The sequence below is a fragment of the Corythoichthys intestinalis genome, chromosome 5 (genome assembly GCF_030265065.1).
Source record: "Corythoichthys intestinalis isolate RoL2023-P3 chromosome 5, ASM3026506v1, whole genome shotgun sequence".
In the NCBI taxonomy this organism is placed as follows: domain Eukaryota; kingdom Metazoa; phylum Chordata; class Actinopteri; order Syngnathiformes; family Syngnathidae; genus Corythoichthys; species Corythoichthys intestinalis.
In genome coordinates, this window is record NC_080399.1 from 891,733 (window position 1) to 908,676 (window position 16,944).

The 16,944-nt window shown below is 39.8% G+C and overlaps 1 protein-coding gene across 1 annotated transcript in view; it reads right to left on the reverse strand.

Annotated features, from left to right (window-relative positions):
• mob2a (MOB kinase activator 2a) overlaps positions 1 to 10,335 on the reverse strand; it is a 79,820-nt gene extending 69,485 nt beyond the window's left edge. The window contains exon 1 of the mRNA XM_057836013.1: positions 9,610 to 10,335. Coding sequence (XP_057691996.1) covers positions 9,610 to 9,626 — 17 coding nt within the window. The 5' untranslated portion in view covers positions 9,627 to 10,335. The remainder of the gene's footprint in view (positions 1 to 9,609) is intronic.
• Positions 10,336 to 16,944: the final 6,609 nt, after the last annotated feature.

The following is a 16,944-nucleotide window of genomic DNA, read 5'->3' on the forward strand; positions in this document are numbered from 1 at the left end:
TAAATATACCCATAAACTACAATACGAATGCATACATTAAAAAAAAAATTTGCTCAAACAAAAACTTAGCTTATGTTGGTCTTAACAGGGAACAGCTGGATTCAGCCAAGTGAAATGAGGCAGACAAGAAAAAAAAAAAATGCAAACACTTGCAAGACAAACCATTACAACTTAATTAAACAAATACTCGAAGCTGCAAAATTTAATTTGAATCTTTTCTTATCAAATACTCGAGTTAATTGATTAATCGTTGCCGCACTAATTGTCATATTCAGTGTTGCCACTAGAGGGCAGGGTAGCCACCCAAATCAATGCAAGTAAATGCAAACACTTTCAAAACAAACCATGATAACACCACTCTAATTAAACAAATACTCAAAGCAGCAAAATATGATCAAGTTAATCGACTATCGATTATTTTAGTAGTCGATTCATCGATGAACTAGTCAGTTCGAATAATTGAGAAATCGGATAAGGAACACAAAACATTAACATATCTGAGCTGAGCCTCGAACGGTATTAAAAAAATGAATAAATGAAGCTCTATGTAGAACAACAGAACAATTGGCTAAATTACATAGCAAAAGTCTGCTAGCTTAAATGCTATAAAATACTAAGTTTAAAAATTTTTTTTTTTACAATGCTCTTAACAAATGGTTCAGACACATATTCCCACAAAAAAACAGCTAAATATACCCATAAACTACAATACGAATGCATTAAAAAAAATTGGCTCAAACAAAAACTTAGCTTATGTTGGTCTTAACAGGGAGCAGCTGGATTTAGCCATGTGAAATGAGGCAGACAAGAGGGCAGTGTATCCACCCAAATAAAAAAACAAAACAAATGCAAACACTTGCAAAACAAACCATTACAACTTTTAAACGAATACTCGAAGCTGCAATTTGAATGTTTTTTTCTGATCAAATACTCGAGTTAATTGATTAATCGTTGCAGCACTATATGTCATATTCAGTGTTGCAACTAAAGGGCAGTGTAGCCAGCCAAATCAATGCAAGTAAATGCAAACACTTTCAAAACAAACCACTGTAATTAAACAAATACTCAAAGCAGCAAAATATGATCAATCAAGTTAATCAATTAATTGTTGCAGCACTGGTCACTTGTTCTTCATTTTAGGACCTTCCTATATCACTTCCTGTTCATCAGTGGATGAACAGACAGCCTTCACGCTTCAAACTGAATGGACGTCCACCACCGTACAGCCTGAAGAATTGAGATGAACGTGTGATGCAACACAGAGATCTGTAATCCAATTACAGGTCGGAGCGCCAAGGACAAATCTATGGCGAGCTTACGCCAATGCTGAGCGAGCACCCGCCCGCCCGCCCGCTTGTCTGAGGCCTACTAGCGAGCGCGTGGAAAGACGGATCGAAAATTGTTTTGGCGAACGCCACCCGGCGCGCTAAAATGAGTCCCGGTGACCCATTTTTACGGCATAAAGCAGTTCAGTCCACTGTAGACTCGGAGAATAGATCATCAGACATAGACTGACGTAGACCAATCAGAGGCCTGTATTTTCAGCTAAAAAGAAGCTAATGCAAGAGCTCATGGAAGTATAATGACAAATCCTCGCGCATTTCCTGCTTAATTTTAGCTCATAACTGTATGGAATTATTAACTCATTGGCTGCCATTGACGTTGCTGGACGCCCAATCAAAGTTGGACGACTCGCGCCGTCATTGGCACGAAAACCAGTCCTCCTAGTTTAAATCAATAGGATAGCTGTTGTTGTCATTGGTAGGTAATGACTTCATTGTAGGTCACGTCATTGTTCATTTCAGGGTACTTACAGGTCACTTCCTGTCCATTTTGGGGCATTCTGGAGTCACTTCCTGTTCATCCTGGAGCATTTCCTGTTGACTTTAGGGCATTTACGTTTCACTTCCTGTTCCTTGGTGACTTCCTGAGGATTTGGGTCATTTCCTGTTAATTTTCACTTCCTGTTTTTTTTCTCTCCAGATCACCTCATTGATTTTAGGGCATTTCGGAGTCACTTCCTGTTGATTTACATTCCATCTCCTGTTGATTATGGTGCATTTCCCAGTCAATTTGTTCATTTTGGGGCATTCCCGGGTCACCTTCTGTTATTTTGGGGGGATTCCCGGTGCACTTCCTGTACAATATGGATCATCCCCTGTTGATTTTGTGGCATTTTCTGGTCACATGTTTATAAGCCACTTCCGGTTAATTTTAGGGCATTCCTGGGTCACTTCCTGCTTTTTTTTTTGATCAACCCCTTTTGATTTTGGGGCATTGGTCACATTCTGTTCATTTGGGGGAATTTATAAGCCACATCCTGTTAATTTTGGGGCATTCCTGGGTCACTTCCTGTTCATTTTGGGGTATTCCGGGTCAGTTCCTGTTCATTTTGGATCATCTAATGTTGATTATGGGGCATTTCCGGGTCACTTTCTGTCCATTTTGGGGCATTCCCGGGTCAGTTCCTGTTATTTTTATAGGCATTCCCGGGTCACTTCCTATCCAATGTGGATCATCTCTAGTTGATTTTGAGGCAGTTCCTGGTCACTTGTAGTTAATTAGTCGCTTTCTGTCCATTCTGGAGCATTCCTGGGTCACTTCCTGTACAATTTGAATCATCTCCTATTGATTTTGGGGCATTTCCTGGTCACGTATAGTTTATCGGTCACTTTCTATTCATTTTTGGATATTTACAAGTCACTTCCTGTTCATTTTGGGGTATTCCCGGGGCACTTCCTGTACAATTTGGGTCATCCCTTGTTGATTTTGAGGCATTTCCTGGTCACTTTCTGTTGATTTTGAGGCATTTACAAGTCACTTCCTATACATTTTGGATCATCTATTGGTTACGATCATCACTTTCTCTTCATTTTGGGCCATTTACAAGCCACTTCCTGTTAATTTTAGGTCATTCCCGGGACAGGGGGATCATCTATTGACTTTGTAGCATTTCCTGGTCACTTATTGTTTATTGGTCACTTTCTATACATTTGTGGGAATTTACAAGCAAATTCCTGTTAATTTTGGGGCATTGTCAGCTCACTTCCTGGTTTTTTTAATCATCCCGTATCAAGTTTGAGGCATATCCTGGTCAATTATTGTCTTTGGGTCACTTTCTGTTCATTTTGGAGCATTTACAAGTCACTTCCTCATAATTTTGACATATTCCAGGACACTTCCTGTAAATTTTGAAACATTTGTTGATTTTGGGGCATTTCCTTGTCACTTACTGCTCATTGGTCCCCTTCTATTCATTTTAGGGTATTTACCGGTCACTTTCTGTGAATTTTGGGTCACTTTCTGATGATTTTGGAGCATTCCTGGGTCACTTCCTGTACATTTGGGGACATTTCCAGTGAATTTTGTGGAAATTAGATGTTTTTTTTTTTTTTGTCATAAACTAATAACCACCAATGGAGATTCTTTTCACAGTACAGAATTGAGTTGAAAAGTCAACAGGACTGAATGATAACATTCTGGTGGGAATTCAACGTGCTATTGGAAATGAATGCGGCCATTGAGTTTTGACAAATTTTGCGGAATAACTGGGCCTTGATTCGATGAGTGAATTTGTCATGGGGAAAGAATCGCTGCTTGTATAACTCGAATAGATCGGACGTCTATCGCCGTCAAAATAACAAACTCGAGCAATCCTCCCGGTTTGTGCAGCTTTGACGTGAAGGTCAGCGGACGCTTTTTTGTGTGCGGGCCCCCATTGGTTAAAGCTTCCAGTGTGCGCTCTTTCGCAAACCTCTGCCGTTTCTTTGACCCATTCACGCTGCCGCTTCCTCATCCGTCTCCATATCTCGGCTATCGCTCGCCCGGTCGCCCCCGCGCTCGCTCACAACCTAAATTCTCCGTTTGCAGCTGCCATCCTTCTCTAGTGCTCCAACTAGCCATTAAATCACACAGCAGAATCGCATTAGCTTTAGCCGGGAGTTGGACTTAACACGATGATGCGGGAAGCGTGACCGAGTCATCGGGATTGGAAGCGTCAAGCGAGGAAATGAGGCACACTATTGGTTTATGCTTGGAGTTCGGGTGTCGCTCAGTGCCTCCAAGTTTGAGGGCTGAATCGCCATTTTGAACGTCCCCGCATCGTCTTTGAATTTCACGCAATGCTAACTCTTAACTCAATGGCTGCCACTGAAGGTGCTAGAGAAATTTCTCCGGTTTTACGCCATTAACTGATGTTTATCACGTTTTAACACCCTTTACTTAGACTGTTGAATTGGTGGCCATGTTGGAACAGACTTCGTCTGTGGCTTTAGTCCACTAAAAATTCTATTAAGTAACCAGCTGCCATTTTAGGACAGAAGACTTCTTTGTCTTGAGTCCACTGCAACTTTTAACTGGTGGCCATTTTGGTACGGAAGACTCCTCTAGTTTTATGCCACTTACGTAGTCTTAACCAGCTGCCATTTTGAGACAGGAAAGTGCTCTGGGAGGAGGCCGCAGGGCCAACTCAGGACACGCTGGGGAGACTACGTCTCCCGGCTGGCCTGGAAACGCCTTGGGATCCCCCAAGAAGTGTTGGATGAAGTGGCAGGGGAGAGGGAAGTCTGGGCTTCCCAGCTGAAGCCACGGCCCCCGCGAGCCGACCTCGGATGAGTGTGAAAAAAATGGATGGAAAGTTCTCTGGTTTTACTCCACAGGCAGCCATTTTGGTACAGGAGACCTTTCTAGTTTTACTCCACTAAAATAATCAATTGTCAGTCTTTTTGGGACAGGAGACCTCTCCAGTTTCAGTCCACTAAAAAAATCAACTGGTGGCCATTTTGGGACAGGTGACTTCTTTTGCGTTTACTCCACTAAAATACTCTTTAATCGTCTCAGGCTTTACACCATTAAAATAGCCTTAACTATCCGGCAGCCATTTTGGGACCGGAAAGTGCTCCAGTTGCACTCCACTAAAAATACTCAACCGTCGGCCATTTTTGGACAGAAAACTTCTTTGCCTTTACTACATCAAAATACTTTTCAATAACTGATGGCCATTTTGGGACAGGACACTTCTTTTATCTTTACTCCACTAAAATATTCTTTAATAATATCTAGCTTTACACCATTAAAATAGTCTTATCTAACTGGCAGCCATTTTGGGACAGGAGAACCTTCTGGTTTTACTCCACCAAAATCATCAACCGTCGGCCATTTTTGGATACAAAACTTTGGTGTCTTTAGTCCACTAAAATAGTCTTAACTATTTTAGTTGACTATTTTTAACTAACCAGCGGCCATTGTTTGACAGGAGATTTCTCTGGTTTTACTCCGCGAAAATAGTCTTAGCCAGCTACCATTTTGAGACAGAAAAGTGCTCTGGTTTTACTCCACTAAAATACTCTGCAGGCAGCCATTTTGGGACAGGAGACCCTTCTGGCTTTACTCCACCAAAATCATCAACCGGCAGCCATTTTGGGGCAGGAGACCCTTCTGGTTTTACTCCGCCAAAATCATCAACCGGCAGCCATTTTGGGACAGGAGAACCTTCTGGTTTTACTCCACCAAAATCATCAACAGGCAGCCATTTTGGGACAGGAAACCTCTCTAGTTTCATTCCACTAAAATACTCAACTGGCTACCATTTTGGCAGAGGAGACTTCTTTGTCTTTACTCCACTAACATACTCTTTACTAACCTCTGGCTTTACTCCAAATAAATAGTCTTAGCTAACCTGCAGCCATTTTGGGACAGAAGAATGCTCTGGTTTTACTCCACTACAATACTCCACTGACAGCCATTTTGGGACAGAAAACCTTTCTGGTTTCATTCCTCTAAAATACTCAACTGGTGGCCATTTTGGGACAGGAGATATCTCTGTCTTTACTCCACTAAATTTCCCTTTAGTAACCAATAGCCATTTTGGAACAGGAGACTTCTTTGTCTTTGCTCCACTAACATGTTCTTCAATAACCTATGGCTTACTCCATTAAAATGGTTTTAACTAACTAGAGGGCATTTTGGGATAGAAAAGTGCTGTGGTTCTACTTCACTAAAATATTGAATGGCTTAAATGTTATTTCATAAATTAACATTTGGTTACCGTTAACAGTGATAGACATCCAATTGCTTCTAACCCTCCCAAGTCCAAATGTATTGCACGTCTCGCGCCATCGACGGCATCCAAGGAATTAAACTTGCGAGGCTCGATCTGAGCTTTGCACTTTCCATCCTGCCGCTGTTCGCCCAACGTTCCCAAAACGAGGGAATTAAACATCTGTCGTTCCAGCGGGCGGCAAAAAGACGCATTTAGTCATAGCGGAGTGCATCCATTTCATCTCGACATCCTGTCTGAGTACGAAAGGAGACAAACGAACGAGGTCATTCCGTCGGGAATTAATGTCTGTCTGGCAAACAAATTGTGGCAAGTGCAAAAATAACAAGGGCTATTTTAGCACGCTCCCTCCGAGCGAGCCCGGCGTCCAAAACAAAGATCTGTCATACGCGCTGAGCTTCAACATCAGCTCGCTTGATCTGGCCTCTCGCCGCCATTAGGGATGTGTTGTTCGCGGCTCCATTTGATTGCTCGCCAGCTTCCTGCTTTCTCGTAAAGCGCTCCACTCTGTTGCGCTACCTGCTAAGGTCTCCGTTGCTTAAAAGCGGCAGGAAATGATGCTTAACTTTGGCTGCCATTGACAGCAATAGACGTCCAATCCATTTCAACTGAGACGTCCAAGGGTGTTTTCATTATCAATTTCCTTCTTTTGCTATCGACGAAGTAATATTTTGTGTATTTTATTAAAAAAAAAAAAAAAAACTATGTTTAAATATAAAAGGAAAAACAAATACTTTTTAAATAGATTTTTTAAAATAATATATATTTAAAACGAATATTCTCATTCCAGTAGTATAAAAAGTATAGAACATTATTTATAAATACATTTATTTGACCAGTTGCAAAAAAAACAAACAAAAAAAAAAAAAAAAATCAGGCAATAATCAACAGGAAAAATACATTTTTTAAAAACTTGTTTTTGACACAGAAAAAAAAGTTATTTTTAATAAAAAAAAAGAGGGATTATTTTGTAATATACATAGTAAATATTTTTATTCCTTTAATATAATAATGTAATCAACATCATTTATAAATGACCCAATTAGCTGAACAACTGCAAAAATAATCGGTGAGAACTTGACAGTGACAATATTTTTAAACTTATTCTTGACTTTAAAAAAAAGTACAAAAAGTTACTCTTTGATTTCTGTAATATAAAAAGTAAACAACATGGGTTGAAGATGAACCGATTTGTAGACTAATTGTAAAAATAATCAGTGAATAAACGGCAGTAAATATTCGTTTTTAATGTTTAAGTTATTTTTATTAAACAAAGGAATTTCAGTAAGACTAACAACAAATATTCTCATTTCTGTCATGTAAAAGGTATACAACATGACTTATACATGAACCAATTAGCTAACTAATTGCAAAAATAATCGGGGAATAATCAACAGTAAATATTAGTTTTTAATTTCATTTATGTTTGATGAAAGGAAATGAAACGCTTAGCTTCATTTTCAGTAACATGAACAAGCAAATATCCTCATTTCTGTCATATTTAAAAGTATACAACATGATTTATACATGAATCAATTAACAAATCGCAAAAAATAATCAGTAAAAAAAATAAAATAAAAAAAAATAATAATAATAATGAAAAAACATTTTTAATCGACCGCAAATGTTTTTTTAATTTTACAATTTTTTAAACAAACATTCATTCGTTGCCACCTAGGGGTGTGACAAAATATCAAAATGGTGATAAAGATTATCTATATGCTGCTGGCAAGACTCGATATATCGTTTTAAAAAAAGTATCACTGTAAAAAAATAAATAAATAAATAAAAGGCTGACGTTGATGGCGCAAGACGTCCAATCCATCCAGACTGGACTCATTCGTTCGTTTAAGACACCAATGGCATGATCGTTAACTAGCTTAGTGCTCTGGGCTAAGTAATAACATGTCATCAACAAAGAATACAATTGGTTTAATTTACTCACCTCTGATGGAGACACACGTGATCTAACAATCTAACTTTCGACACTCACAATATTATTGATTCAGCAACCCAACAGCAGCAGTTGTAGTAGTGAACTCTCTCTCTCGCTTTCATCACTGGTGCACGCGCAGCCACACATTACATACAAACAAGGAGCCAAACGGGACTGCTCATAGGTACCGGCAAAAATCGATCATTACATTAGTCGGCAACTAATTTATTAATCAATTTGTTGAAGCCTTAATCGCCAAATTGTGAGTTCATCATTATTGTGACCCTTGTATCGCATATCCTATCGTATCATGAGCTACCCCTACTGCCACCCTTCCGTTTCAATCGGATCGGACGTCCACTAGAGATAAACCCATTCCAATTCAGGCCACGTGATTGGACACCTATCATCGTCATCGGCACTCAAAGACTTCAAATCCATAGACAACAAAATGCAGTCACAGACAAGCTGTCAACACTTAAAAGATTCTTGCATCAGACATGTGACAAGACAAAAATTCCCCACATACAGTACGTAGGAGTGTCCAAAAATGGCCAAATATGTCGATTGGGTTTGTGAAATAAAAGCAGCTGACGTCTGCAGTTGTCTTATTTGGATTAAACGTGAAAATAATCACAGTTTTCAAGTAGGACAATAAAAATCATGGAATATTTAGTGTTCAAAGGCTGAAAATTGAAGGATTTGGGTAAAAAAGGTTAAACACAAAGTCTCGAATCATAGAACAACGTGTTTAAAGGCAGAAATTTGGACAAGTCTCTTCAGAGTTAATCCATGATGACAATACTTACTAATTTTAAAATGTGTTAATTGACAAAGACAAAATGAAGTTAAATAGTCTCTTATCGTGGAATACTTAGTGTTCAAAGGCTAAAATAAAATTTGGACAAATGAAGTGAAATAAAGTCCCTAAAGAGTCAATAAATAATGAAAATTCGTGTTAATTTGACAATTGACATGATGCAAAAACTGATGTGCCATGGCTGTGTTTGCTTCTTTATTTTTGGATGTGTCTGCTGTGAAAGGCACTTTGAACATGAAAGGTACTATTTATACTGTCAACAGCTATTTTTAGCCATGCTTTATTCATTATTATCAAGTTAAAATAATGGAATAAAAAAAAAAAAAAGACTCGAGACTTGGAAATTGCAAGCGACCAGAGTTGAGAAGCACCTTGCACTCAGGCTGTTGCCAAACCAGCTGGCCGTAGCCGCCTTAGCAAGGATCATGCTAACGTTAGCCACTTTGCTGTGTTATCATTGTTAGAAATAAAAACAGCCCGTGCAGTAAAGCGCCCTCGATAAAGACAGCGGCAGCCGACGTAAGCGCTGTCATTTTAAGCCTGACGCCGTAAAGATAAGGCCGGCCGAACACGAACACTCGCGTCCGCGCTCGGTCGGCTTCTTATCGCAGGTGAAGCCCGCAACCAGCTTAGCTGTCGAGCTAGCCCCGCGAGGCTAAGCTAGGCTAGGCTAAGCGACATTAGAACAAGTTGAAGCGACTTCGAAACGACAGTCCGTAAGAATTGTGACAAATAAAAGCGGTCACGTTCCCGAAGTGTCAGTCATAAAAATGGCGGGCAGGTGAACGTACTCACCCCATGAGCCAGTCCATGGTTCCGCTTCGGGCGAGCTAGCCGGGGAGAACGCCAGGAGTCGTCGGAGGCGACCCCCTTACCCCTCCTCCTACTTTATCCGGCCGACTGCCTCGCTCGCCGCCCGGCTTCGGCTCGCCGTCCGCCGAGTCCTGCCGACGCTCCCCCGAATGACCGTCCTTGTCGGGCGCCTCTGCTAGTGCGGAGCATGAAGAGAGCGGCTCGGAAGCGGGAGAGCTGCTCGGCTGGGCAGCCTGGAAGTCCTGGGTTGAGCGACGACTTTTAGCCGTGGAGCGGAGCGCGCACGGCGGGCTTGAAGCGAGGGCGTCCGGCCGAACGCGGGCTCGACTGACACCGGGCCAAACCCGGTTGTCTCCGGTGCGAGTGTCGCGGTGCTAGCTAGCTGACAGCTGCTGGAAGGTCTAGTGAGGTTGCCGCCGCTGCCGCGAGCTACTCTCGCGTCGATTTCCGGAAGTAAACACAGAGCCCAAGCTCTCGTCTACTCTCCAGCAGTCGGTCCGATGCGCGAGCGCGCGTCTACTGAACGTTGCGAGCAATGTCAACGCCTATCTCGCATTTGATGCTTTGAAACATACATCACAGGCGCGGATTTCATTCATCTGCTGATTTCGGTGCCAGTTGGAAATTCGTGGCATGCTGTCATCGTCTCCAATCGTTGCAAAGTCAAGCAGCGCAAATCGCGATCGCCTTTGGAAACGCTCCCGGTTATCGGAAATGTCAACGAACACAATGAATTGCGCGTGATAAGAATGGAGAGAATTGGTAAACAATGCAAATGTGCCCTCTAGCGACTATATCTGGGATGACGTCAGAGATGAATGCAAGTGGATGTCATCGTGAATTATATACCGCTTCACTGCAATTGATGGCGACAGACGTCCAACCTCATTAAAGTGGTGGGGGTGCAAATGACCAGGACGTCTATTGCCGTCAGTGGCAGCCAGTGAGTGAACCCTTTCAGTGCCTTTGACGATTATAGACGTCCAGTCGTGTGGCTCTTTTCATCCATTGCAGTAGAACTGGAACGGTTGGCAGCAAATGAACTCCCAACTTCAAAGTGCATTGGACGTCCATTATCGTCTTTGGCAGCCAATGAGTTAATAATGTTATTATTTCATTTTTTAATCAAATTTGTAGTTTTGAGGAGCAATATCGGTGATATTGAATGATCTGATGATTTTGGATCAGTTCTAGGCAAGCCGTAGGTTTGGTCTCAATGTTGGGAAGGACGATATAACAGCATAACCTGCATGTACACATTTTGATGGGGATGGGACATTGATAAGACGAAACGGATTGGGTGAACGACGGTCATTACTACATTTCTATTAATTGATGGGCTTGATTGGATGATTGATGCAAAATAAATCTGCATTGACCTACACTTTCACACTGCAAATTTACCGTATAACGTCTTAATTTGATCATTTTTCTTAAATCTAAGGAGTATAACATACTCCCATTGTGATCATTCAACGTATATCGTTTATTAGGAAAAAGCAGCGAATAGGAAGGGGCTATGGGGGAACAGAAGAAAAGAAGGAGAGACACAAGAAACCAACAACAACAAATACATTGAACGTCTACACTAACTATGAATATGTTGGTGTTATTGTTAGCTAGTATTCTTGAATTAAGAACATTTCTGACAAGTTTTTTTAAAGATTAAATATACAAAGTTTTTTTTGCTTAAAATTAGGGCTGTCAAAATTATCACGTTAACGGGCGGTAATTTATTTTTTAAAATTAATCACGTTAAAATATTTGACACAATTAACGCACATGCCCCGCTCAAACAGATTAAAATGACAGCAGTGTAATGTCCGCTTGTTACTGGTTTTTTTGGTGTTTGGCGCCCTCTGCTGGCGCTTGGGTCCAAAGGATTTTATGGGTTTAAGCACAATGAAAGAGCATGGTGTAATCATTGACATTAACAATGGCAAGCAACTCGTTTATTTTTTGATTGAAAATTTTACAAATTATAATAAAACAAAAACATTAAGAGGGTTTTTAATATAAAATTTCTATAACTTATACTAACATTTATCTTTTAAGAACTACAAGTCTTTCTATCCATGGATTGCTTTAAGAGAATGTTCATAATGTTAATTCCATCTCGTTGATTTATTATAATAATAAACAAATACAGTACTTAGACCGTATGTTGAATGTATATATCCGTCTTGTGTCTTATCTTTCCATTCCAACAATAATTTACAGAAAAATACGGCATATTTTATAGATGGTTTGAATTGCGATTAATTACGATTAATTAATTTTTAAGCTGTAATTAACTCGATTAAAAATTTTAATCGTTTGACAGCCCGACTTAAAATATGTCCGTTAAGAAAAATAGCTATCGGAAAATAAGCTTATTTCAAGAAATCTGAGTAAAATTTACTGGTAGATAATTTCACTCATTTCTAGTAGATTTACACTGAAAACGAGTATTTATTTAGCTATTTATTTATTATCATTATTATTTTTTTCCCCCAGTTTTAAGGAGGTGGGTTTTTGCAGTGTATATGTATTGGTTCCGGTGATACACCGTTTGATTCAAACCTTTGTTTTCAAGAACTACGAAAGAAACATTTGGAAAACTTCCAGAATAAATGTCTGGATTTTATGAGCAAATTTAATTGCATCATTTCAACACAAATTATATTAACATACACAAGAAATTGTTAATCATCTCTTCAGTATCCAGGAATGCCCCCCCAAAAAACATTTGTGCCACTATTATTTTTTTATACAATTTTTTAATATACCTCTATTACATTTATACTAGGGCTGTCAAATGATTAAAATTTTTAATAGAGTTAATCACAGATTAATCGTAATTAGTCGAAATTCAAACCATCTATGAAATATGCCGTATTTTTCTGTAAATTATTGTTGGAATGGAAAGATAAGACACAAGACGGATATATACATTCATTGTTTATTATAACACTAAATCAACAAGATGGCATTAACATTAACATTCTGTTAAAGCGATCCATGGATAGAAAGACTTGTAGTTCTTAAAAGGTAAATGTTAGCACAAGTTATAGAAATTTTATATTAAAACCCCTCTTAATGTTTTCATTTTAATAAAATAAAAATAAACTAGTAGCTCGCTATTGTTGATGTCAATAATTACACAAAGCTCATGGTGCTTAAACTCATAAAAATCAGTCGAACCCAAGCGCCAGCAGAGGGCGACAAAACACAAAAAACCACAAGTAACAAGTGGCCATGGCACCGTGCTGTCATTTTAATCTGTTTGAGCGGGACATGTGCGTTAATCGCGTCAAATATTTTAACGTGATTAATTCAGAAAATTAATTACCGCCCAATAAAGCGATAATTTTGACATCCCTAATTCATACCGCTCAAAATTGTCTAAATAAAATATTTAAAAAAATAACTTTTTAGTCAGGACATAACAAAAATAAATAAAAATGGAAGCTTCCTTCATAAAAAACACTATTGCTTTGGTCCACAAGCACAGCCAAACTCAACAAAAAATGAAAGTTCCTTTGGGCTGGTTTAAGACCACAAAATAAAAATGAAAACTGGGGAGAAGAGGGTAAACTTTGGTTTTCTTACAGCTGAGCAGAGTTTTCTCACAGTTTAATTAACGTTAACATAATAGAAAACACATACAGGAGGACACGTCTGCCTAAGCAGCGTCCTCAGGTTGGCAAGTTCACACAGTTTAATGGAATGGTATTGCTAACTCTGATGCAAGTCGGACTTTGAGTAGGAAAATTAGTGGTGCGTTTCTCACCCTCACAACAATGACTTTCTACAGTACTTATCGTGGCCGCTGGCTAAAAAAACCAACTTAATATCCCTCCTCTTTGAAGCGGGCGGGCGGAGGAGGCGGCATGTCGACATGTAACGTAATTCTGTACTGTGAGAGTGTGCGTGTGTGTGGTTGTCAAGTGATCAGCCAATCAAACGTGCGTTTGAGGAAAAAACATGGACTGGTTCATTCAGCAAGTGAAAACGGGGTAAATGTTAGTCTGAACATAATGAAAATGAATGATGGTAGGGTCAATTCTATCGTTACAACAAATGGGAAGACAATCTAAATGACCGACATAACCGAACACATTATATTATGCAAATAAGTTTGCTTAAAAGTTGGTGGGGCCAATTTGAGCATCCTGAAAGGTTGCTAGTTTTATGTCCCTACCGTCCTTATGCAAACCTACGTCCTCGCTTTCGGTGTATTTTAGTCACTTCCTGTTGATTTTGGGGACACTTCCTGTTGATTTATTGGCATTTTTGGGTGACTTTCTCTTGATTTTGGATCAGTTTTGGGTAGCTTCCATTTTTTTGTCATTTCCCGTTGATTTTGGGGCATTGCTGGGTCACTCTGTGTAATTTAGGTTCAAATGCAGAAGACCTCCTGTTGATTTTATGTCATTTCTGTGGAAGTCGCTATGTATTTTGGTCACTTCCTGTAGATTCTTGGGCATTTCTGGGTCACCTCCAAATTTTTTGGGGTCACTTCCTGTTGATTTGGGGGCATTCCTGGGTCACTTCATGTTGATTCTGGAGCGTTTCTGGGTCACTTTCTGTTGATTTCAGATCATTTCTGGGTATCTTCCTCTTTATATTGGTCGCTTGTTGATTTTGGATCAGTTCTGGGTAATTTCCCATTTATTTTGGTAATTTTCTGTTGATTTGGGGGTCATTACTGGATAACATCCTGTTAATTTCGGCTCACCGCTGGGTAAATTGTTCTTTACTTTGGTCATTTCCTGCTGATATCGGATCATTTCTGGGTATCATATTCGTTTCTTGTTCATTTTGGATCAGTTATGGGTAACTTCCAATTTTTTGGTCATTTCCTGTTGATTGGGGGGCATTACTGGGTCACTACCACTTGATTTCAGGTCATTTCTGTGTAAATTTCTCTTTATTTTTAGTCATTTCCTATTGATTTTGGGGCATTTCTCGGTCACTTCCTGTTAGTTTTGGATCATTTCTGGTTAAATTCGTCTTTACTTTGGTCATTTTCTATTGATTTTGGTGCATTTCTGGGTCACTTCCTGCCGATTTCAGATCAGTTCTGGGTATATTCCAATTTTTGGGGGAAATTCTCTGTTGATTTTATGTAATTTCTGTGGAAATCCCATGTATTTTGGTCACTTCCGGTCGATACTGGTCACTTCCTGTTGATTTTTGGGCATTTCTTGGTCACTTCCATTTTTTTTGGTCACTTCCTTTCGATATTGGTCACTTCCTGTTAATATTTGGGCATTCCTGGGCAACTTCCAATCTATTTTGGTCATTTTCTGTTGATTTGGGGAATTTCTGGGTTACTTACTGTTAGTTTCGGATCATTTCTGGGTAAATTGCTCTTTACTTTGGTCATTTACTGTTGATTTCGGATGATTTCTGGGTATCTTTCTCTTTATATTGGTGTGATGTTGATTTTGAATCAGTTCTGGGTAACTTCCATTTTATTTTGGACATTCCCTGTTGATTTCTGGCCATTTCTGAGTCACTTCGTGCTGATATTGGATCAGTTCTGGGTAACTTCTTTATTTTGGTCTTTTTCTATTGATTTTGGGGAATTTCTGGGTCACTTCCTGTTGATTTCAGATCATTCCTCAGTACCTCCCTCTTTATATTGGTCCCTTGTTGATTTTGGATTAGTTTTGGGTAATTTCCATTTTATTTTGGACATTCCGTGTTGATTCTGGGTCATTTCTGAGTCACTTCATGTTGATATTGGATCAGTTCTGGGTAACTTCTTTATTTTGGTCATTTTCTATTGATTTTGGGGAATTTCTGGGTCACTTCCTGTTGATTTCAGATCATTTCTGGGTATCTTTCTCTTTATATTGGTCACTTGTTGATTTTGGATCAGTTCTGGGTAATTTCCATTTTATTTTGGACATTCCGTGTTGATTCTGGGTCATTTCTGAGTCACTTCATGTTGATATTGGATCAGTTCTGGGTAACTTCTTTATTTTGGTCATTTTCTATTGATTTTGGGGAATTTCTGGGTCACTTCCTGTTGATTTCAGATCATTCCTCAGTATTGATTTTGGGGAATTTCTGTGTCACTTCCTGTTGATTTCAGATCATTCCTCAGTACCTCCCTCTTTATATTGGTCCCTTGTTGATTTTGGATTAGTTTTGGGTAACTTCCAATTTATTTGGGTATTTTTCTATTCATTCTGGGGCATTTCTGGGTCACTTCCTGATCATTACAGATCATTTCTGGGTAGTGTCCTCTTGATTTTGGTCACTTCCTGTTGATTTTGGAGCCTTTTCATGAGAAATCAACTCTAGTTATGGCCTCCAACAACACTCATGAATGATTATTTTCAACTGGGTATTTAAATAAGCGCCTTATAAAGGGTTAAGCGATATCATGGTGCCTTTCCTGTTCTGTCTCATGACATGCGGGAGAAATAACAGAACAAATATGACTTGATGATGCTTAATGGAGCCTCTAATGCTTTTGTCTTCCGCGCGGCATTTATCCCCATCAAACGCGAAGCGGCCATCTTTCTCCTTGCGTCCGTGTGCAGTGACCTCTGGCCGCCCGGGAAGCGGGGTGGCAGGTGGCAGCTCTCCAAAGAATGAACACTATTTTATGTCTTTTTGTCACGGCTGACAGCGCGCACCTGCCGGGCTTCCCTCAACCACCGTCGATGACGTCATGTTGGGACCTTCTCACATTAGCGTGACAGCGCGCAGACTTCTATAAATAACAGTGTCACAAAAGCCCCTGTTAACAAGGGGCAGAGTCACACCATTGGCTCTTGGGTGGCCACCAATCAGATCTCCGAGGAGGCGTGGTTTCACATATGATGGACACCGGAGAAAGGATCTCATTGGGAAGAGTTCCACCGAAAGCCACAAGATGACAGTGCGGGCTAATATGTGTATTGGGATGCTCGTCAGGCTGAAGGGCATCATTCATTTGTTTTGGTGAGTAACTCACTGGCTGCAATTGACATCAATAGACGTCCAATTCATTTAAAATTGGAGGATTGGGCGGAATGGCTCATCTTTCATTGGCGTTAGTGTTGAGAGAAATAGTGGAGGAAATGTTTTGTATTCATAAATGTGTCCTCAGTTGATGTTGAAATAATGTTCCTATTGCTTGTTATTATTGACATATTATCTTTTCGCCACAAGATGGCAGGATGGGACTTAATTGTCTAAAGTGCTACATTTATTACTTCTTTGTGTTTGACGACTTTGATTTGTGGGATTGCCTGTGAAGACAGCAATGACAGAGGATGTATCCGCATGTCAGTGGAAATGAAACATGCCAAGTTTTGGCTAAAAGACAACTTATTC